General features: G+C 53.6%; 2 protein-coding genes across 4 annotated transcripts; both read left to right on the top strand.

The window, feature by feature from the left end:
* Positions 1-385: 385 nt before the first annotated feature.
* LOC105497986 (flavin adenine dinucleotide synthetase 1) lies at positions 386-9,518 on the top strand. 3 transcript variants are annotated; one of them, XM_011769644.2, is made up of 8 exons: positions 386-542; positions 1,347-1,571; positions 4,533-5,277; positions 5,982-6,129; positions 6,581-6,679; positions 6,761-6,950; positions 9,120-9,193; positions 9,309-9,518. In XM_011769644.2, exons 2-8 carry the CDS (start codon positions 1,491-1,493, stop codon positions 9,442-9,444), a joined length of 1,473 nt encoding a protein of 490 aa, XP_011767946.1. In that variant the 5' UTR covers positions 386-542; positions 1,347-1,490; the 3' UTR covers positions 9,445-9,518. The 3 variants fall into 3 exon arrangements, with proteins under 3 accessions (XP_011767946.1, XP_070940636.1, XP_011767945.1); XM_011769643.3 differs by having other exon boundaries at positions 393-810; XM_071084535.1 differs by lacking the exon at positions 6,581-6,679 and having other exon boundaries at positions 390-810.
* A 90-nt stretch (positions 9,519-9,608) lies between these two features.
* LENE (lens epithelial protein) lies at positions 9,609-11,156 on the top strand. The gene has a single exon (XM_024798005.2). It carries the CDS (start codon positions 10,007-10,009, stop codon positions 10,190-10,192), a length of 186 nt encoding a protein of 61 aa, XP_024653773.1. The 5' UTR covers positions 9,609-10,006; the 3' UTR covers positions 10,193-11,156.
* Positions 11,157-18,810: the final 7,654 nt, after the last annotated feature.

The following is an 18,810-nucleotide window of genomic DNA, read 5'->3' as shown; positions in this document are numbered from 1 at the left end:
CGACAGACAATGGTGATAATCTTTCTCCGTGTCCCTCCAACTTCTGCTACAAAGTAAGATCCTTGCTCACTCCAAAAGCCCTTAGCCTAGTGTTAGAGTCACAGTGAATGAAAATAGCTTAAACCATGGCTAACTGACCCATTATATAAAACAAAGCAACATATGCATAACAATAATTTGAATCCAGCACCAGAAACACCCCTAGGACCTTACATCACCTCCAACCACTGCTCCTTTCGCGCCCTAAACTCCTGAGGTCCCGCCCCCGACCGTGGGCTAAGGTCCGGCCCCCGTATTTCCGGGCGAGGGGTGGCCAAGTGATTGTCGCCTATAACAATCAGGCCCTGCTCTCACCCACTGGCTAAAACCTGAGAGCGACAGTTGAATACACCAATGGGACCCTGGAAGAGTCTAAGCGACAGCCAAAATCACCACTCAATGTCAGCTAAGTGTGAATAAGGCGGGACTTTATGTACGGAAGCTGCCCCGGGACATGAGGAAAGGAACAAGGGAAAGACCCGGTGAAGGGGCAGAACAGGCAGGTGAGAACCTAGGAGCCCTCAGTAATCTGAAGCTTGGTGGGGACAAGGGATTTCAGGGCTAGAAAGGGTGCAGAAGCCTGAAGTAGAAAGAGACGGGATTTTGGTCCGGGGTGGAGAGAGCGAATGCATTGAAAAGGGCCAAGGCCCAGGATAACGTAGACATTTAAAGGGGCAGATGCCCCGAAGAGACATTCAAAAGGATACAGATGTCCAAGATAGAGCAGACACTTGAGGAGACCAGCTCAGCAAACGGAAGACACTTAAAGCGGTAGGTTCTCAAGAGAGAAGGAGTTTTTAAGACTAGAGTTAAGCTTAGAAGACATTTAAAAGGGCATGGGGGCCGGGCACGGTGGCTCAAGCCTGTAATCCCAGCACTTTGGGAGGCCGAGACGGGCGGATCACGAGGTCAGGAGATCGAGACCATCCTGGCGAACACGGTGAAACCCCGTCTCTACTAAAAATACAAAAAAAAAAAAAAAATAAGCCGGGCGAGGTGGCGGGCGCCTGTAGTCCCAGCTGCTCGGGAGGCTGAGGCAGGAGAATTGCGCGAACCCGGGAGGCGGAGCTTGCAGTGAGCGGAGATCTGGCCACTGCACTCCAGCCTGGGCGACAGAGCCAGACTCCGTCTCAAAAAAAAAAAAAAAAAAAAAAAAGGGCATGGGTTGGGATTGGGGAACACGTTTATTAAAGAGGCAGGAATAAAGGAGTCGCTTGTCAAGGATCTGGTTAGAGAAGACTAGGGTCTTCCTCTAAGGAGGAACGTGCACGCCTGCTCTCCCCCATTGTCCTTTCTGGCTTCTCCAGGTTCCCTCGACCCAGGATCCCCTGTTCCCAGGCTATGGCCCCCAGTGCCCTGTAGACCTGGCGGGCCGCCTGTGCTTGCGACCCCTATTTGGGGGTCTGGGTGGCTACTGGAGGGCCTTGCAGAGGGGCAGAGAAGGCAGGACCATGACATCTAGGGCCTCTGAACTTTCCCCGGGGCGCAGCGTGACGGCTGGCATCATCATTGTTGGAGATGAGATCCTTAAGGTGTGTCTGGGACAGAAAAGGGGGGAGGGCGCCGCGTTCTCTTGTCCTTAAGGGCCTGCTGCACATCCCTCCATGGAGGGAAATGAGACAGGGTGGGAGCCTCCTTGCTGCAGTAGGATCCTGGAGTGGATCCAGCATACTGAAGGAAAATTAACCCTCATTCTTTGAATTACTCTACTGAAAAACTTGTAGCAAAGTCCCTACAATTTTTCAACCTGAGAGCTGATTGAAGAAAAATAAAAATAAAAAGGTCATTGCAATTTACCAAGCAGTATGGTAGAGGGCAGAGGGGCTACACAACAATGACAGGAAGCCCCTTGAGTAGAGGAGGTACAGGTGTATGTATTGTATATTTAAGAGTTTTACTCAGCCTTTTTGGAAATGACTCAAGGATGACAAGGGTTTTTTTATTTTTGAGACAGGATTTTGCTCTGTCAGCTAGGCTGGAATGCAGTGGCACAGTCACAGCTCACTGAAGCCTCCATTTCCAGGCTCAAGCAGTCCTCCTGCCTCAGCCTCTGAAGTTGCTGTGACTACAGGTGTTAGCTACCACACCTGGCTAATTTATTTTTATTTTTTTGCAGAAACAGGGTCTCACTGTGTTGCCCAGGCTGGTCTCAAACTCCTGGGCTCAAGTGATCCTCCCACACCTCGTCCTCCCAAAGTGCTGGGATTATAGGCATGAACCGCCGAGCTTGGCCAAATGTCAAGTTTTAATAGTAATCTTTTTTAATATTCTTTGTAAATTTGTCTTTTTTTTTTTTTTTTTTTAAGATAGCGTCTCACTCTGTTGCCCAGGCTGGAGTGCATTGGTGGAATCTCAGCTGACTGCACCTCTACCTCTCGTGTTCAAGCAGTTCTCATGCCTCAGCCACCCGAGTAGTTGGGATGACAGGCATGAGCTACTGTACTCAGCCTTAATAGACCCCTTTTTTTTTTTTTTTTTTTTAATTTTTGGTAGGGATGGACAGGGTTTCGCCATGGCTGGTCTTGAACTCCTGACCTCAAGTGATCCACCCACCTCAGCCTCCCAAAATGTTGGGATTACAGGCATGAGCCACCGCACCCAGCCCTGACCCCCTATTTTTATTTTTGTATGTGTGTGTATGTGTGTGAGACAGAGTTTCGCTCCTGTTGCTGAGGCTGGAGTGCAAATGGTTGCTCACTGCAACCTCTGCCTCCTAGGTTCAAGCAGTTCTCTCACCTCAGCCTCCCAAGTAGCTGAGATTACAGGCATCTGCCACCACGCCTGTCTAATTTTTGTATTTTTAGTAGAGACGGGATTTCACTATTTTGGCCAGGGTGATGACCCTTATATTTTAAGTGCCTACTAGAGCCTGGCAGTGTGCTATACATCACATATATGTGATTTTACTAATCTTCACAACAACCCTACGAAGTTGGCACTTTTTTCTTTTTTAAAATTTTATTTTTCTGTGTGTGTTTGTTTTATAAACGGGGTTCTCACAATGTTAAACAGCCCAGCCTCAAGCAATTCTCCCACCTCAGCCTCCCAAAGTGATGGGTTTACAGGCATAAGCCATCTTGCCCAGCCTTTTTTTTTTTTTTTTTTTTTTTTTGAGACAAAATCTCACTGTCACCCAGGCTAGAGCTAATTTTTTGTATTTTTGTGTAGAGACAGGGTTTCACCATGTTGCCCAGGCTGGTCTCGAACTCCTAGGCTCAAGCAGTCCTCCCACCTCAGCCTCCCAAAATGCTGGGATTACAGGCATGAGCCACCACACCTGGTCAGCAAAAAAGCCCAATTAATGATTAAACTGAGGGTCAGAGAGGTTGAGAAACCGGCCCAGGGTTACATACCTAGGAAGTTGTAGAGATGGGATTCCAGCCTAATGCCTGATAATCTCTTACTCCAAAACACAAACTCTTTTTTTTTCTTTGGTGACAGGGTCCCTGTCACCCAGGCTGGAGTACAGTGGCACGATCTCGGCTCACTGCAGTCTCTGCCTTCCGGGCTCAAGCAGTCCACCCACTTCAGCCTCCCAAGTAGCTGGGACTACAGGCATGTGCCACCACGCCCGGCTAGTTTTTATATTTCTTTGTAGAGATGGGGTTTTACCATATTGTGCCAGTTGGTCTTGAACTTCTGAGCTCAAGCAAGCCACCCCGCTTAGCCTCCCAAAGGTCTGGAATTACAGGCATGAGCCATCACGCCCGGCCATCAGAACACAAACCCTTAACCACTAAACCCATTGTAGACAATTAGAGGGAGATGGGGCTGGAAAAGAAGATAGGGTGTACGCCACAGACAGCCCCAAATACTCTGCAAAGGAATTTGAACTTTATTCTGTATACATTTGGAAACAACAAATGGCTTTTAAGTCCAAGAGTGATGCAATCACAGTGACGCATTAATAAAGGTTACTGAGGAGACAGAGCAGAGCACTGTGGCTGGAGGCTGGAAGCCTGGCCAGGAAGCTGTTGCCATTGTCCAGGTGAAAGGTGCTAAGGACCTGCTTGGTGGCAGTGGGGACAGAAAGAAGAAAGCAGGCCAGGCGTGGTGGCTCCCACCTGTAATTCCAGCACTTTGGGAGGCTGAGGCGGGAGGATCACTTGAGACCAAGAATTCAACACCAGCCTGGGCAACATGGCAAGACCCCATTTCCACAAAAAAAAATTAAAATGAGCTGAGCGTGGTGGCACGCACCTGTAGTCTCAGCTACTCGGAAGGCTGAGGTGGCCCTTGAGCCCAGGAGGTTGAGGCTGCAGTGAGTTGTGATTGAGCCACTATACTCCAGCCTGGGTGACAGAGACCCAGCTTTAAAAACAAACAAATGGATTTTCCCACTCTTGTGTCCAGTCCAGGCCCCTCAGCAGCCTGAGGTGGTGTCCTTCAAAGAGCAGAGCACTGCATCATCAGGTGGATGCAGCCATCATCTCCAACCCCCTGCCCTTCATCCCTACAGTACTGACGGCCTCATCCTCCCCTTCAACCCCCAGGGACACACTCAGGACACCAACACCTTCTTTCTGTGCCGGACACTGCGCTCCCTAGGGGTCCAGGTTTGCCGAGTCTCAGTTGTACCTGATGAGGTAGCCACCATTGCAGCTGAGGTCACCTCTTTCTCCAACCGCTTCACCCATGTCCTCACAGCAGGGGGCATCGGCCCCACTCATGATGATGTGACCTTTGAGGCAGTGGCACGGGCCTTTGGGGATGAGCTGAAGCCACACCCTGAGCTGGAAGCAGCCACCAAAGCCCTAGGAGGGGAAGGCTGGGAGAAGCTGTCATTGGTGCCCTCCTCTGCCCGCCTGCATTACGGCACAGATCCTCGCACTGGTCATCCCTTCAGATTCCCACTGGTCTCCGTCCGAAATGTCTACCTCTTCCCAGGCATTCCAGAGCTGCTGCAGCGGGTGCTGGAGGGGCTGAAGGGACTGTTCCAAAACCCAGCTGTTCAGTTCCACTCAAAGGAGCTGTATGTGGCTGCTGATGAAGCCTCCATTGCCCCCATTCTGGCTGAGGCCCAGGCCCACTTTGGACGTAGGCTTGGCCTGGGTTCCTACCCTGACTGGGGCAGCAACTACTATCAGGTGAAGCTGACTCTAGACTCAGAGGAAGAAGGACCCCTGGAGGAATGCCTGGCCTACCTGACTGCCCGTTTGCCCCAGGGATCGCTGGTCCCCTACATGCCCAACGCCGTGGAGCAGGCCAGTGAGGCTGTATACAAACTCGCTGAATCAGGTAGGGACCTTATGGAGGAGGGGCAGTATGCCCAAAGCCATTGGTGCCACCCCAGATCTCAGTAATGCAGGGGCTGTTGGGTGCTTCCTGCAAATCCCAGGGAGGGCAGAAGATAGCTTCTGTTAATTCATTATTCTTCCAATAAACGTTGATTGAGTACCTACTTTCATCAGCACTGTGCTAGGTGTTGGGAATATAGCCCAAAAGAATAATGTATGCCCTGCTCTTGTGGACGAGTGTTTTAACAAGAAAGATGGACATTAAACAGGTGATCCTGCATGGGGTGATGAAGGGAGTGATCTCCCACAGCAGGGAGATCAGCCTTGATCTGGGGTCAGAGAAGGCAAAGTGACATAAACTGAGCGATAAGGAGGATTTGGTCTAGTAGGTGGGCAAGAGCCAATAGTATGAATGATGGCCTGCAAGGAAGCAGCATGGGGTTTAGGGGAATGGAAGGAAGCCCACACCCCACGCCCCCTGCTACGGAGGAATGACACTGAGGCTACCGTGAGGTGTGGCTGGGTGGCAGATGGCAGGTCAGGGGCCAACTCTGCAGGGCCTAGTGAGCAGCATGAAGGAGTTTGGACTTTATCCTCAGACAATTGGGAAGATATCGAAGGGTTTAAGCAAGGGCAGCATGCCTTCACTCCCCTTTGATAGCCATATGTGTCCATCTGATGCCCTCTTCCCTGCCTACTTGGCAGGGTCTTCTCTGGGGGAAAAGGTGGCAGGTGCCCTACAGACCATTGAGACCGCCCTGGCTCAGTACAGCCTCACCCAGCTCTGTGTGGGCTTCAACGGGGGCAAAGACTGCACCGCCCTCCTGCACCTCTTCCATGCAGCTGTGCAGAGGTGAGCCTGCCCCCTGGGAGACAAGACCCCTGATCTGTTTCTCCAGTTCCACATCCCAGAAAGCAAGGGGAGAGGGAGTGTATAGGTGGAGTTCAAGGGGGAGATAGTCTTGGTGACCTCTCAGTTCCATTCTCCCACCATATTGAGCATATGATATGTGCCTGGCCTTGTGTATGGATGTGCAGGCCACTATCCCTGACCACAGGGAGGTCACAGTCCACTGGGGAGATGGGAGATTTACATACCTGAACCAGGGATGCGTGTTTAGATTTGAGAGGTGAAAGGTCAGAGTGGGCTTCCCAGAGGAAGTGGGTCTAATGGATGGAAAGGACAAGGAAAAGGGAGAAGGGGTGGGAGTCTGTTCCAGGGGCCAAAGAGAACAGTGAGCTGTTTCAGGAGAGCCATTTCCCTGTCCATGCTGGCAAGCCTGTGGATTCTTCCCCCTCCGCAGGAAATTACCTGATGTTCCAAACCCCCTCCAGATCCTGTATATCCGCAGCATCTCCCCTTTCCCTGAGCTGGAACAATTTCTACAGGATACTATCAAGAGGTACTAGGGGCCTGGAGGTTTGGGCTCCAAGAGAAGCTTGACAGAGCTCACTCCCGACCCCTACTTCTGTTTCTTCCTAAGGTATAATCTGCAGATGTTGGAAGCTGAGGGCAGCATGAAGCAGGCCCTGGGTGAACTGCAGGCACGGCACCCCCAGCTGGAGGCTGTCCTGATGGGCACCCGCCGGACTGACCCCTACTCCTGTAGCCTCTGCCCTTTCAGCCCCACTGACCCAGGCTGGCCTGTGTTCATGCGCATCAACCCACTGCTGGTAATGGGGAAGAGGGTTGATCGCCTTCAGTCTCACGTGCCCCATCAGTCACTGCACCCTAGCTCACTTGTAGTAGTGGGGAGGCTAGAGCCTGGAACCTGGATGAAGGGGCCTCATCATCCAAGTGAGGCAGTGCTATCTGTTCATTCATCCTTTTGACCAATATTTATTGAGCCCAAATTCAGTAGCAGGCATTGTGCTTCCTACTGTGGACAGAATAGTGACTTAGACCTGTGCTGTCTAATATAGCCACTAATTATTTATTTATACTTAAATTTTAATTAATTAGAATGAAATACTTATGACTAAAAACCACTGAATTATATACTTTAAAAGGATGAATTTGACAGCATGTGGATACCTCAATTTTTCAAATTAAGTACAATTAAAAATTCAGTTCTGGCTGGGCGCGTGGCTTATGCCTGTAATCTCAGCACTTTGAGAGGCCAAGGTGGGCGGATCACTTGAGGCCAGGAGTTCGAGACAGCCTGGCCAACATGGTGAAACCCCATCTCTACTAAAAATACAAAAAATTAGCCAGGCGTGGCCAGGTGCGGTGGCTCACACATATAATCCCAGCACTTTGGGAGGCCGAGGCAGGTGGATCACGAGGTCAGGAGATCGAGACCATCTTGACTAACAGGGTGAAACCCCATCTCTACTAAAAATAGAAAAAGTTAGTTGTGCGTGGTGGCGGGCACCTGTAGTCCCAGCTACTCAGGAGACTGAGGCAGGAGAATGGCGTGAACCTGGGAGGCAGAGCTTGCAGTGAGCTGAGGTCGCACCACTGCACTCCAGCCTGGGCAACAGAGCAAGACTCTGTCTCAAAAAAAAAAAAAAAAAAAAAGCCAGGCATGGTGGCATGCACCTGTAGTCCTAGCTACTCGGGAGGCTAAGGCAGGAGAATTGCTTGAACCTAGGAGGCGGAGGTTGCAGTGAGCTGAGATCGCACCACTGCACTCCAGCCTGGGCAACAGAGCAAGACTCTCTATCTCAAAAAAAAAAAAAAAAAAAATGCAGGCTGGGCATAGTGGCTCACACCTGTAATCCCTGCACTTTGGGAGGCTGAGGCAGGTGGATCGCCTGAGGTCAGGAGATCGAGACCAGCCTGACCAAGATGATGAAACCCCGTCTCTACTAAAAATACAAAAATTAGCGGGACATGGTGGCAGGCACCTGTAATCCCAGCTACTTAGGAGGCTGAGGTAGGAGAATCACTTGAGCCTGGGAGGCAGAGATTGCAGTGAGCCTAGATGGCACCACTATACTCTAGCCTAGGCAACAGAGTGAGACTCCGTCCAAAAAAAAATACAGTACTTTAGTATTTGTACTAGCCACATTTCAAATGACCACCATATTAGACAGTAGAGATATAGAACATTTCCATCACCACAGAAAGTTCTGGCCAGGCATAGTGGCTCACACCTGTAATTCCAGCACTTTGGGAGGCCAAGGTGGGCTGATCAATGCCTGTAGTCCCAGCTACTCAGGCTGAGGCAGGAAGATCACTTGAGCCAGGGAAGTCAAGGCTGCAGTGAGCCATGATCATGCCAGTGCACTCCAGCCTGGGCAACAGAAAAGACCTTCTCTTAAAAAAAAAAAAAAATCGGGCGGGGCATGGTGGCTTACGCCTGTAATCCCAGCACTTTGGGAGGCCGAGGCAGGCGGATCATGAAGTCAGGAGATGGAGACCATCCTGGCTAACATGGTGAAACCCCGTCTCTACTAAAAATACAAAAAATTAACCGGGCCTGGTGGCTGGCGCCTGTAGTCCCAGCTACTCAGGAGGCTGAGGCAGGAGAATGGCATGAACCCGGGAGGCAGAGGTTGCAGTGAGCCGAGATCGCGCCACTGCACCCCAGCCTGGGCGACAGAGCAAAACTCCGTCTCAAAAAATAAATAGACAGACATGGTCTCTGCCTGTCCTCCTGGAGCTCCACCCTTGCAGTAGAGGGTGGTTCAGGAATGGAAAGCAGAGAGTGGAGAAGATGAAGTCCTTATCTTTCTCTTTGCATACATAGAGCAAGCTATACCAGAGAATCAGATAGCAAGCCCTCCTTCAGAGGCCAAGGGAGCAGAAGAGCCATCGATGGGCCCCTTCCCAGGACAGCAGGGGTAGAAGTGGGAGAGGGGAGCATTTGTGACTATTCTATTACTCTGACCTCCCAGGACTGGACCTACAGAGACATCTGGGACTTTCTGCGTCAGTTGTTTGTCCCATACTGTATCCTGTATGACCGAGGGTAAGGGTATTAGGGGAAGGGAATGGGTAAGGGAGTTTTTAGGGTGCTGGAATAGGGAGGGCCAGTAGGATTGCACACCCTACCACATACTTGCCCTCTACCCTCCCTGCTCCAGATACACATCACTGGGGAGTCGGGAGAATACCGTGCGGAACCCGGCTTTGAAGTGCCTGAGCCCAGGAGGACACCCCACATACCGTCCAGCCTACCTACTGGAGAACGAAGAAGAGGAGCGAAACTCCCGCACATGACCTCCCACCCTAGGAGGGAGGGAAGGACACTGTTCTAGGGCATAACCTGGCAATAAACCATGCCTGTCACTGTGCCTGTTGCTCTAGCTGTGTCTTCCTGCTCCAGAGGATGGGAGAAGCAGAATTGGGTCAAATGCTGCCAGCTCTGACTGGCTGTGCTTACTTTAAGGGGCAGGGCAGAACAGGCTGGAAAGGAGCTCTCACTGATGGTTCTCAATGTCAGCCTCAGCAGGAGCCCACCAGAGGGCAGAAGCAGGAGTTGTGCCAACCACTGGGAAAAGGGCAATCAGGCAGGGCAATACCCTGGCTGGAAGAGGGGAAGCTGCCTTGGCCTAGCTGTGGAGGATGAAAGATGGAGTGGCCAGGCCTTCCCTCCCACTAACCCCACCCTCCCATCCCTGTCTAGAGGGGCTGACTCAGCCTGTTCCCAGGCCTAGAACCTTCCCTTTGCTAAACCCTGGATCCTTTGTCTCTGTAGTCATGAGGCTGAAGGGGGTGGGGACAGTGTTGATAAAAGGCACTAGAGGCAGCTCCCACACCCTTCCTCAGAACTGCTGCCCACATGCAGCCCCGGACACAGCCCCTAGCCCAAACCCTACCTTTCTTCCTCGGAGGGGCCCCTCAAGACACTGGGCTGCGGGTGCCTGTCATTAAGATGGGCACAGGGTGGGAGGGCTTCCAGCGGACCCTGAAGGAAGTCGCCTACATCCTCCTCTGCTGCTGGTGTATCAAGGAACTGCTGGATTAATGGTGGCAGGGAACTGCCTCCTCTCCCCACCAGCACCATGGCTGGCATCGCTCAGGTGGGCAGGATAGAGTAAACAGGAGGCATAGCTGCAGCTTCTGTGGCAGAGCTTGCCTCAGCTTCTCATTCTCTTCTTTAGCCCCCAGCCCAATTGCCATCAAGACTCCTGGGGCCAGCTGTGCTTGACCAAAGATGGGCCATAAACAATGAGTAAAGAGTGAAGTGTGGATCCTGCTTTGAGCTGTGTCATCTGGCGGACCTGCCTCATCTCTGAGCCTCCTCCATTCCCAACCCCTGCCTCTGGGGAACCTCTGGTGGGCAGGAGCTTGGACTGATCTGGCTAGGACCCCAGTAAGATTGTGGCAAGACCTGGCACTCCTCCAAGCTTGGCACAGTGGGCCCACCAGCTCAGATGGTTGATCTTACTATACTCTCATAGTACCAAGAATGGACTGTCTCCTAAGATAACTGAGAATCACTGAATTATAAATATAATCCACAGGCTTTGAGGCCCAAGATTCTAAATGTCTAAAGGGGAATCAGAAAAAGTCAGCACTAGAAGGGTCTGAGAGCCAGGGTGCAGACCAGGGAGGGAAGGAGCTTGTCCTGAATAGAACCAAGATTGAAAGCCAGGTTCCTGAGTGGGGAGGGTGGAAGACAGTCCAGGTTCCTCTCAATCTGTGGGTAAGGAGGGGACCCAGCTTGAGTAGGGTCTTCATCTGTGAGGCCAAGGGTGTATGGAAACCCAGAGGACCCAGCCCTTTCCCAAATAGAAGACCTGCCCAGGCAGCTTCCTGCTTCTGAGGATCTTGGGGAAAGCACTAAGCTGAGGCTAGTCCCCAGCTCCTGAAGGAAGTGGAACCGCATGAGCTACAAGAGCTCCCAGCTCACATACAAAGCTACAAGAGAAAGGCACCTGTGTGGCAACATGGGTCCCCCAGGCTTATCATGGCACAGCCCTATCAGGACATAAGCAGCTAGATTGAGCAGAATTGGCTCTTGACTTCCTCTTGGTAGCCACAGCTGGCATTTTCCAGGAGTTGCTCCAGTGGTGGAGGCGCATCAGCCACGTGCGTCATCCTGCTCATGGGGCGCTTATGCTTACTGATGCGCCCACCCACAGCCCCCACACCTCAGAGCCAGCCATGGGACTGCTCAGTATTTCCCTGGGATCCCCACCCAGCATTCTCTGTCCCCTCTTAGGGCTCAGTTTTCATCCCCCAGCCCTTTGTCACTTGGGGCACTGGCCTGGAGATTACGGTAGATAGGGCCCTCTTCCTCCCTGTCTGGGACCAGCTCTTCCTCAGCCTTCTTGTTAGTTAACTCTTGTTTTTTTTTGTTTTTTTTTCTAGGTTCTTTTTGTAAAGGTGATATATGCCCACAGTAAAGAACTTTAGGCCAGGCTGGGTACGATGGCTCACACCTGTAATCCCAGCACTTTGGGAAGCAGAGGCGGGCGGATCACCTGAGGTCAGGAGTTCTAGACCAGCCTGGCCAACATGGTGAAACCGCATCTCTACTAAAAATAATCATCTGGGCAAGGTGGTGAGTGCCTGTAATCCCAGCTACTTGGGAGGCTGAGGCAGGAGAATCACTTGAACCCGGGAGGCAGAGGTTGCAGTGAGCCAAGATCATGCCACTGCCCTCCAGCCTAGGGGACAAGAGTGAAACTCCATCTCAAAAAAAAAAAGACAGGGCTGGGTGCGGTGGCTCCCAGCACTTGAGGAGGCTGAGGCGGGTGGATCACTTGAGGTCAGGAGTTTGAGACCAGCCTGGCCAGCATGGTGAAACCCCATCTCTACTAAAAATACCAAAAAAAAAAAAAAAAAAAAAAAAATTAGCCAGACGTGAGGGCGCATGCCTGTAGTCCCAGCTACCCGGGAGGCTGAGGCAGGAGAATGACTTGAATCCGAGAGGTGGAGGTTGCAGTGAGCCAAGATTGCACCAGTGCACTCCAGCCTGGGTGACAGAGCAAGACTTCGTCTTAAAAAAAAAAAAAAAAAAAAAAGAACTCTAATAGTTAAAAGTCTCCTGGTCTATCCCCCAGTCCCTTAGTGCTGCCCCTGGAGGCAACCATGGTTACCAGTTTCTTGGAGAACATTCCAGTCTATGCATAGACTGCATCTTCATTCATTCTACAAATATTGAGTTTTTCAGTGTATACTTATATCAGTGTGGGTCTTTGGATACAGCAGTGAACAAAACAGATCCTTGTACTTGTGAAGCTTACATTTTAGGGGGCGGACAGGACAAACTAGAAACATTTTTTAAAGTATGTATATGTTATTAGATGATAGGCACTATAGGAAAAAAAAAGTGGAAATCGAGCTGGTGTTGGGAATGGGTCATAGAGAGCCTAAGAATTTGAGCTTTTATGCTGAGTGAAATGAGGAACTATTGCAGGATGTTGAGCATGAAATGAGTTTTTTTACTTAAAAGGCGCAAGCTGGCTGCTGTGTTGAGAACAGACTTCAGGGGAGCAAAGGTAGAATACGAGTGACCTATTAGGAGGTAATGGCACAATATAGGCCAGACACGTTGGTGGTCTCAGACCAGGTTTATAGCAAAAGCAGTAGTGAGGGGTGGCTGGATTCTGGATATATTACTCTTCCTAGTTAGTTAACATACTCTCCACATTGTTCTGCACTTTGCTTCTTTTCCTTTGATAAACCTTGGACAGGATTCAGGATCCCATATCAACACATGGAGAACTTGTCCATTCTTTTTTACAGCAGCCTAGTCTCTACAGTACTCCAACTTGAGCTTATTTCTTATCCCTGGCAGGTCAGTGCATCTTTTTTTTTTTTTTTTGAGACAGATTCTTACTCTGGCACCCAGGCTGGAGTTCAACGGTGCAACCTCAGCTCACTGCAACCTCCGTCTCCGGGTTCAAGTGATTTTCCTATGTCAGCCTCCTGAGTAGCTGGGATTACAGGAGTGCACCACCATGTCCTGCTAATATCAATTTTTTTTTTTTTTTTTTTTTTGAGATGGAGTCTCGCTCTGTCACCCAGGCTGGAGTGCAGGGGCACGATCTCAGCTCACTGCAAGCTCCGCCTCCCAGGTTCACGCCATTCTCCTGCCTCAGCCTCCTGAGTAGCTGGGACTACAGGTGCCCGCCCCCACGCCTGGCTAATTTTTTGTATTTTTAGTAGAGATGGGGTTTCACCGTGTTAGCTAGGATGGTCTTGATCTCCTGACCTCCTGATCTACCCACCTCGGCCTCCCAGAGTGCTGGGATTACAGGTGTGAGCCACCATGCCCAGCCAATTTCGATATTTTTAGTACAGACAGGGTTTCACCATGTTGGCCAGGCTGGTCTCGAACTCCTGAATTCAAGTGATCCTCCCACCTTGGCCTCCCAGTGTGCTGGGATTACAAGCATGAGCCACCGTGCCCAGCCTCAGTGCATCTCTTTAGGCATCCACAAAATGCAGCTTAGTGCTCTTGGCTGGTCCGTTGAGAGGCTCTTACCTGGTCCCAGTGATGGGAGTAGTCAGAATTTACCTTCCCATGAATCTGGGGCTCCTTCTTCCCACTCAGAGCCTGTACCCTATTTGGCCAGCTCCAGCCCTTCCTTCCCCGACTCAGGCCCTGGCCTACTGCCTTCTTTTCCTTTCTTAGGCCTCACTCCCCCCAAGCGGGGCAGTGCCTGGAGGTGGATCCTGGAGTCTGAGGTCTGAGCTCAAGGGCCTTTGCCAGGGGAGGGGAAGTCTGGCAGAGACCACTGGGGAAGTGGTGGGTAGAGGAAGGCGGAGTCCAGGGCTGTGGCCTGTGGTGAGATGGCTGATAGAGAGCAGCAGGGGGAGTGAGACTGCCAGTGGCCCAAGGAGAATGTGAGTGGGAAAGAGGGCTTGGACAGTGTAAAGACTGGAGAATAACAGAAACCTCAGATACCATTCAGAGAGCCCTTTTCACAATACAGAGTGCTTTGGGCGCCACGGAAGTCCACTTCAGCAATTATCCCATGTTAACATGAAGGAAATAGGCCCAAGAGGTGAAATGATTCACCCAAGGACATACACAGCACACTGCAGTAAAGGAGTCATTTAGCAAACCCAGATTTTCAGATCACCAACTCACTGCTTCTCCTAATGAGCCTGCCTTCCTCTTCTGAGCTGCTGTTGCATGGAGATGGTGGCCAAAGTGGCCTGGAGGCAGGGCCATGCAAGCAAAAGCATGGAGGGTACTACCACCCCACTCTGCACCCACTCCATGCCACTTCCCACCTCAGCCCTAAGCTCCCTGTTCTCAGCCCATTTGGAGGTGTCAGCCTCAGCCCTTTCACCTAATCCACACAGGCCAAGAGATCTTTCCTGGCCCATGGCTGCCCACTCTGTGGCTGTTCCCCCACAAGTATCTCTCCCCAACTAGGGCAACTCAGGTTTTGAGTGTCCAAACTACTCCCTCAGGAACTCAAGTGGAGTGAGGTGGGAGGGAGGTGAAGGAGACAGGGTACAAGATATTATGTCGGTGCAAAAGTAATTGCGGTCTTTGCCATTAAAACCTCGCATACCCCTTGGTGCCCTGGTGCCCTCTAATGGTCACAGGGGGTGGGGGAATGGGTGGAGTAGGAATGGAGACAAGAGGGACCAGACGGATGTGACCCCCAAGTACAAGAGCAAGAGGAGAAGCCTGATATCCAGGATTCCCAGCGGATTACATCGGATACAGGACCCTCGTTGGCATGCGAGAAACAGGTGGAGAAGAGGGATCACGGCCCAAGGGTCTGAGAAGCGGCAGGCAATAAACTGGATATCACAGCAATAATCTGGCGGTGGGGAGGCGTGGGTGGGTGGGGGTGTCCCACGTTTTCCCAACACCACCAACAGGCCGGCAGAAAGGGGGATGTGGCAATCATTTCACTGACAGAGCCAGAGCGCAGGCCTACCCCCAAGAGCATAGGCTTTTTTTGTTTTGTTTTGTTTTCTGAGACGGAGTTTCGCTCTTGTTGCCCAGACTGGAGTGCAATGGCGCGATCTTGGCTCATGGCGACCTCCGCCCCCCCAGGTTCAAGCAATTCTCCTGCTTCAGCCTCCCGAGTAGCTCGGATTACAGGCGTGTGCCACCACGACTGGCTAATTTTTGTATTTTTACTAGAGACGGGGTTTCACCATGTTGGTCAAGCTGGTCTCCAACTCCTGACCTCAGGTGTTCCACCCGTCTCTGCCTCCCGAAGTGCTGAGATTACAGGCGAGAGCCACCGCGCCCGGCATGGGCATAGGCTCTTACTTACATCCTATTTACATCTCTCTTGCATGTGAGTTATTTTCCCCCACCCACTTTCTCAGTTACTCTCAGACTCTAGGGTGTTCGCCAGCCTTGGAGCGTACCCGTTCCTCTAGCCATTCTCCAGCCTCAGTTCCTTTCCATCATTCGCCCTCAGCCTTTCGCCTACCCCAGCTTCAAAGAAGCGACCATACCTCCTAGCTGGCTGGGTTCGAGGAGCCGGGGACCTGCGCCTCCTGGTGGCTGATCGGAGAGAGGCTGAGTGCAGAGGGGTTCTCTCGCCTTCTCTGGGACGTGGAGTTTTGGAAAATGTTCCCCTGAGCTTCCTGAAGCTAAATTTACCTCCCCCGGCTTTGGGGGGCGCAGAGATCCCGGCGGCGATTAGCGCTGCGCGGCAGCCGGCTCCAACCCAGAGGCCCGGAATAGGCGCGGAGTTATAAATAGTGCCACCCGCAGGTGTTGGGGGGAGTCGGCAGGAGGGGGGTACCCCTGGCGGCCACGGCCCCTTCAGGTGGGTTGGGCGGTCGCGGTGGGAGCGCTGGGGGGCGGGGGGCGTGGGGGTCTGCGGTCTGAGCGCCCCCAGCGGTTTCCTGGGCGGCGGGTTTTTCGAGGGAAGCGGAGGCAGTCGAGGATGGGGGGGAGCAGCGGGGAAGAGGTGGGCGCCGGGCGCAGGCTGACACTCCGCTTGCAGCTCAGTTCCCCACATTCCGAAACAGTCCCCCAGACCCACTCACGCAGGACCCCGCCCAGGCAAAGCCTCGCCTGTCTCGCCACCTGAAGGCCTCTTTCCCTCAGGTTCCGCAAGCATCTAACTTCTATGCTTCTACCCTTTGGCGCACGTGGCCCAGTCAGTCCGGGCACCTGGCCCTCACTCCGAGTCGCTGTCCCCAGCCCCAGGTATTCAGTCCTCCCACTCGGGGCTTTCATCCCTCTCTTAGGGTAAACACTTCCTTCTCTGAGTATTTCTCCAACTCGTGCTACTCTCCCCAAATATTAAGGTCTAGCTGGTCACCTAAAAATTTAAGTCTTAACGTGAGGATCTGGGACGCTCCCCTATCCCCAGGCGGCCCCTGCAGGCCCCTCACTTGCCCTCCAGCTCCCAGTTCCAGTCTGGGCCTGGTGGCGGGGCGGGGGCGGCCGGCCCCTGGGGCCTAGCAGGGGCTTCAAGGGAGGGGGCGGGGTCTCCAGTCAGCGTTTCTCTACCGCCGCTGTTTCGGTCGTTTGGCGTGGTTAGGGGTTGGGGTAAGAGGGAATTTCAAGTAGGGGTTCCCCACTCCGATTTCTGAGTAAGGAGGGGAGCTATTTGCACCAGGAGAAAAAAAGAGACATGGGAGGGTGGGCGTCACTGAGGAACTAACTGAGGGTTCCAGGACTATTGGGAATGAGGTGGGGAGTGGCAATCTAGCCGCAGAAAGATCAGTCATGTTCAGCCAGACGTAGAACGCGACCCTCAGGGGGGAAGTTGAGCGAGGCAAGCCTGAGGCACTGGGCACCTTCCGAGTTTCTGTACCCAAAGGCTGGTGCCAGGGAGCCCGCCCTGATATTGCCTCTGGAAGCCCTGGCCCTGCCCTTCCCGGGCCACGTTCCCACCCCCTGTCCCCCGCCCCCTTTCTTTGGCTATCCCCTTTCCTCCCCAAAGCAGCCCCCTCTCCATTTCACTTGTGGCACTGCCGCCTAGCTCCTAGCACAGCCCTTCGCCAGGCCTGCACTACCCGGACGGCTGGAGTAGGACGGGGAAAACCCCGGCCTGGACCCCACCGGCTCCCGGCCCCTCCGGACCAGAATCTGTCCGGCGGGGCTGAGAAGAAAACCCGGAGCAGTGACCGGCCTCGGGACCCAAGGGGGTCAGGGACGCTAGGAAAACCCGGAGCGGATTACTCGAGCCAGAGCGCCCCATGCCTGCAGCTACCTCCTCCTTCCTATAGCCCCCCTAATTCTCCAGTGAGATAATGTCTGGGGTGGGGGGCTGTTTGGTTTGGCCTGAGCCCTCAGGGGCGCCTCACACTTTCCGCCCCTGGCTGGGGCGCAGGGCAGCGGCCCCGAGGCTGAGTCACGGCCCGGCGCGGAGAGGGAGAGAGGGAGAAAGAGGGAGGGAGGGACCTGGACTCCGCCCCTCATGCGCGGGGATCCCGGGTCAGCCCGGGTGAGGGCCAGGGCCCCCCTGGCGCCGCCCATTGTGGTCCAACAGGTTGAGCTGGTGTCCCGAGGAGCCACCTGCTGGAAAGGGAGGGAGGCCCCCTGCGGAGGGGGGTTGGGAGGGGAAAGCGAGTCCGACCCGGTTCGGCCTGGCTTGTCGCGGGGGAGCCAAACCTGGCCCTAGGTAGCCTGATGTGATTCCGTTTGACACTAGTGGGAGGGGCCCTTTGGGGTACGTAGCTCCGCAGGCTCAGTCGGAAACATCCTTCACCCGCTACCTTTCTCAGTTGGGGGGCTCCCAAGTATTTATACCGGTCCTCCCCAAAACCTACACATACCACACATCCCAAAACATCCAGGCACCCCTCGCCACCTGGGTTTCTGAGCGAATCCATGTCAAGATATCCCTCCTCGGTGGAGACTCAGTTTCTCCACTTAGGGAACCCGCGGGATGGAGTTGGGGAGCAAAAGCGTGAGCGCGCCCCCTCCCCCTTCGCAGACTGGGCCCCTCCCCTCCGACAATGCCAAGGCCGCAGCGGGCACTGGCGACAGCACAGAGGCTGCTTGCCCGGGGCGCCCTTCCCTCCCCGCGGGGCACCGTCACGCGTGGGGAGGGACGCAGGGCGCCCGCAGGCTCAACTCCCCGGCTCCCTCCGAGAGGGGGTGGGGCGTAGGGGCCGGAGCTGAAGGCCTGGTGGCTCCCCCTCCCCCTCCCTTGTAGGTCCCTGACCTGATTATAGCCCCTCACGGGACCCCCTCCCTCAAGACCCTAAGTCCCCAATTCACTCCCACCCAGCCTATCCCTAACCTCTCATATCCTTCCCTCCTGAGGTCCTGACCCTGCAGAAGCCCCTCTTGGAGGAGAGGGAGCCCCTGTAGGGGGTGCTTGGTTCCCTGGCCGCTGCGGACACTGCCCCCTCCCCCCTCCTCTCCAGGTTCCAGGCCAGCCCCTCGGCTCCGCCCCCTCCCTGGACGAAAGCAAGGCGAGACCCACTGGAGATGAGCGGGTATTCAGGCCAATGGGCGGACAGGGCGGTGGCGTGCAGGGGGCGGGCAGAGCAGCGGCAAAGGGCTGGATGGGGGCCTGGGGCGGAGTTTGAGTTAAGGTGGACTGGGAGAGATAGGGGCAGGAGAAACGGGGGGAGAGAGGGACCGCGGCAGGTGAAGGGAGACAGAGAGAAGGAAAGAAGGAGGGAAAGGAGGAGGGTGGAAAAGGCTAGGAGAGCTAAGTAAGAGTTTGGAGGAAGGGGGCAAAA

The sequence above is a fragment of the Macaca nemestrina genome, chromosome 1 (assembly GCF_043159975.1).
Source record: "Macaca nemestrina isolate mMacNem1 chromosome 1, mMacNem.hap1, whole genome shotgun sequence".
Taxonomy (NCBI): Eukaryota; Metazoa; Chordata; class Mammalia; order Primates; family Cercopithecidae; genus Macaca; species Macaca nemestrina.
The sequence above is the reverse complement of the archived record's forward strand: the minus strand, read 5'-3'. Positions and strand labels throughout refer to the sequence as shown.

Bases quoted from the DNA above. Each gene is read 5' to 3' on its own strand.
- LENE (XM_024798005.2), top strand. From the start codon at position 10,007: ATGCAGCCCCGGACACAGCCCCTAGCCCAAACCCTACCTTTCTTCCTC.
- LOC105497986 (XM_011769644.2), top strand. From the start codon at position 1,491: ATGACATCTAGGGCCTCTGAACTTTCCCCGGGGCGCAGCGTGACGGCT. The intron at 5,278-5,981 runs GTAGGGACCTTA...CCTACTTGGCAG, and splicing joins ATACAAACTCGCTGAATCAG to GGTCTTCTCTGGGGGAAAAG. The intron at 9,194-9,308 runs GTAAGGGTATTA...TCCCTGCTCCAG, and splicing joins TGTATCCTGTATGACCGAGG to ATACACATCACTGGGGAGTC.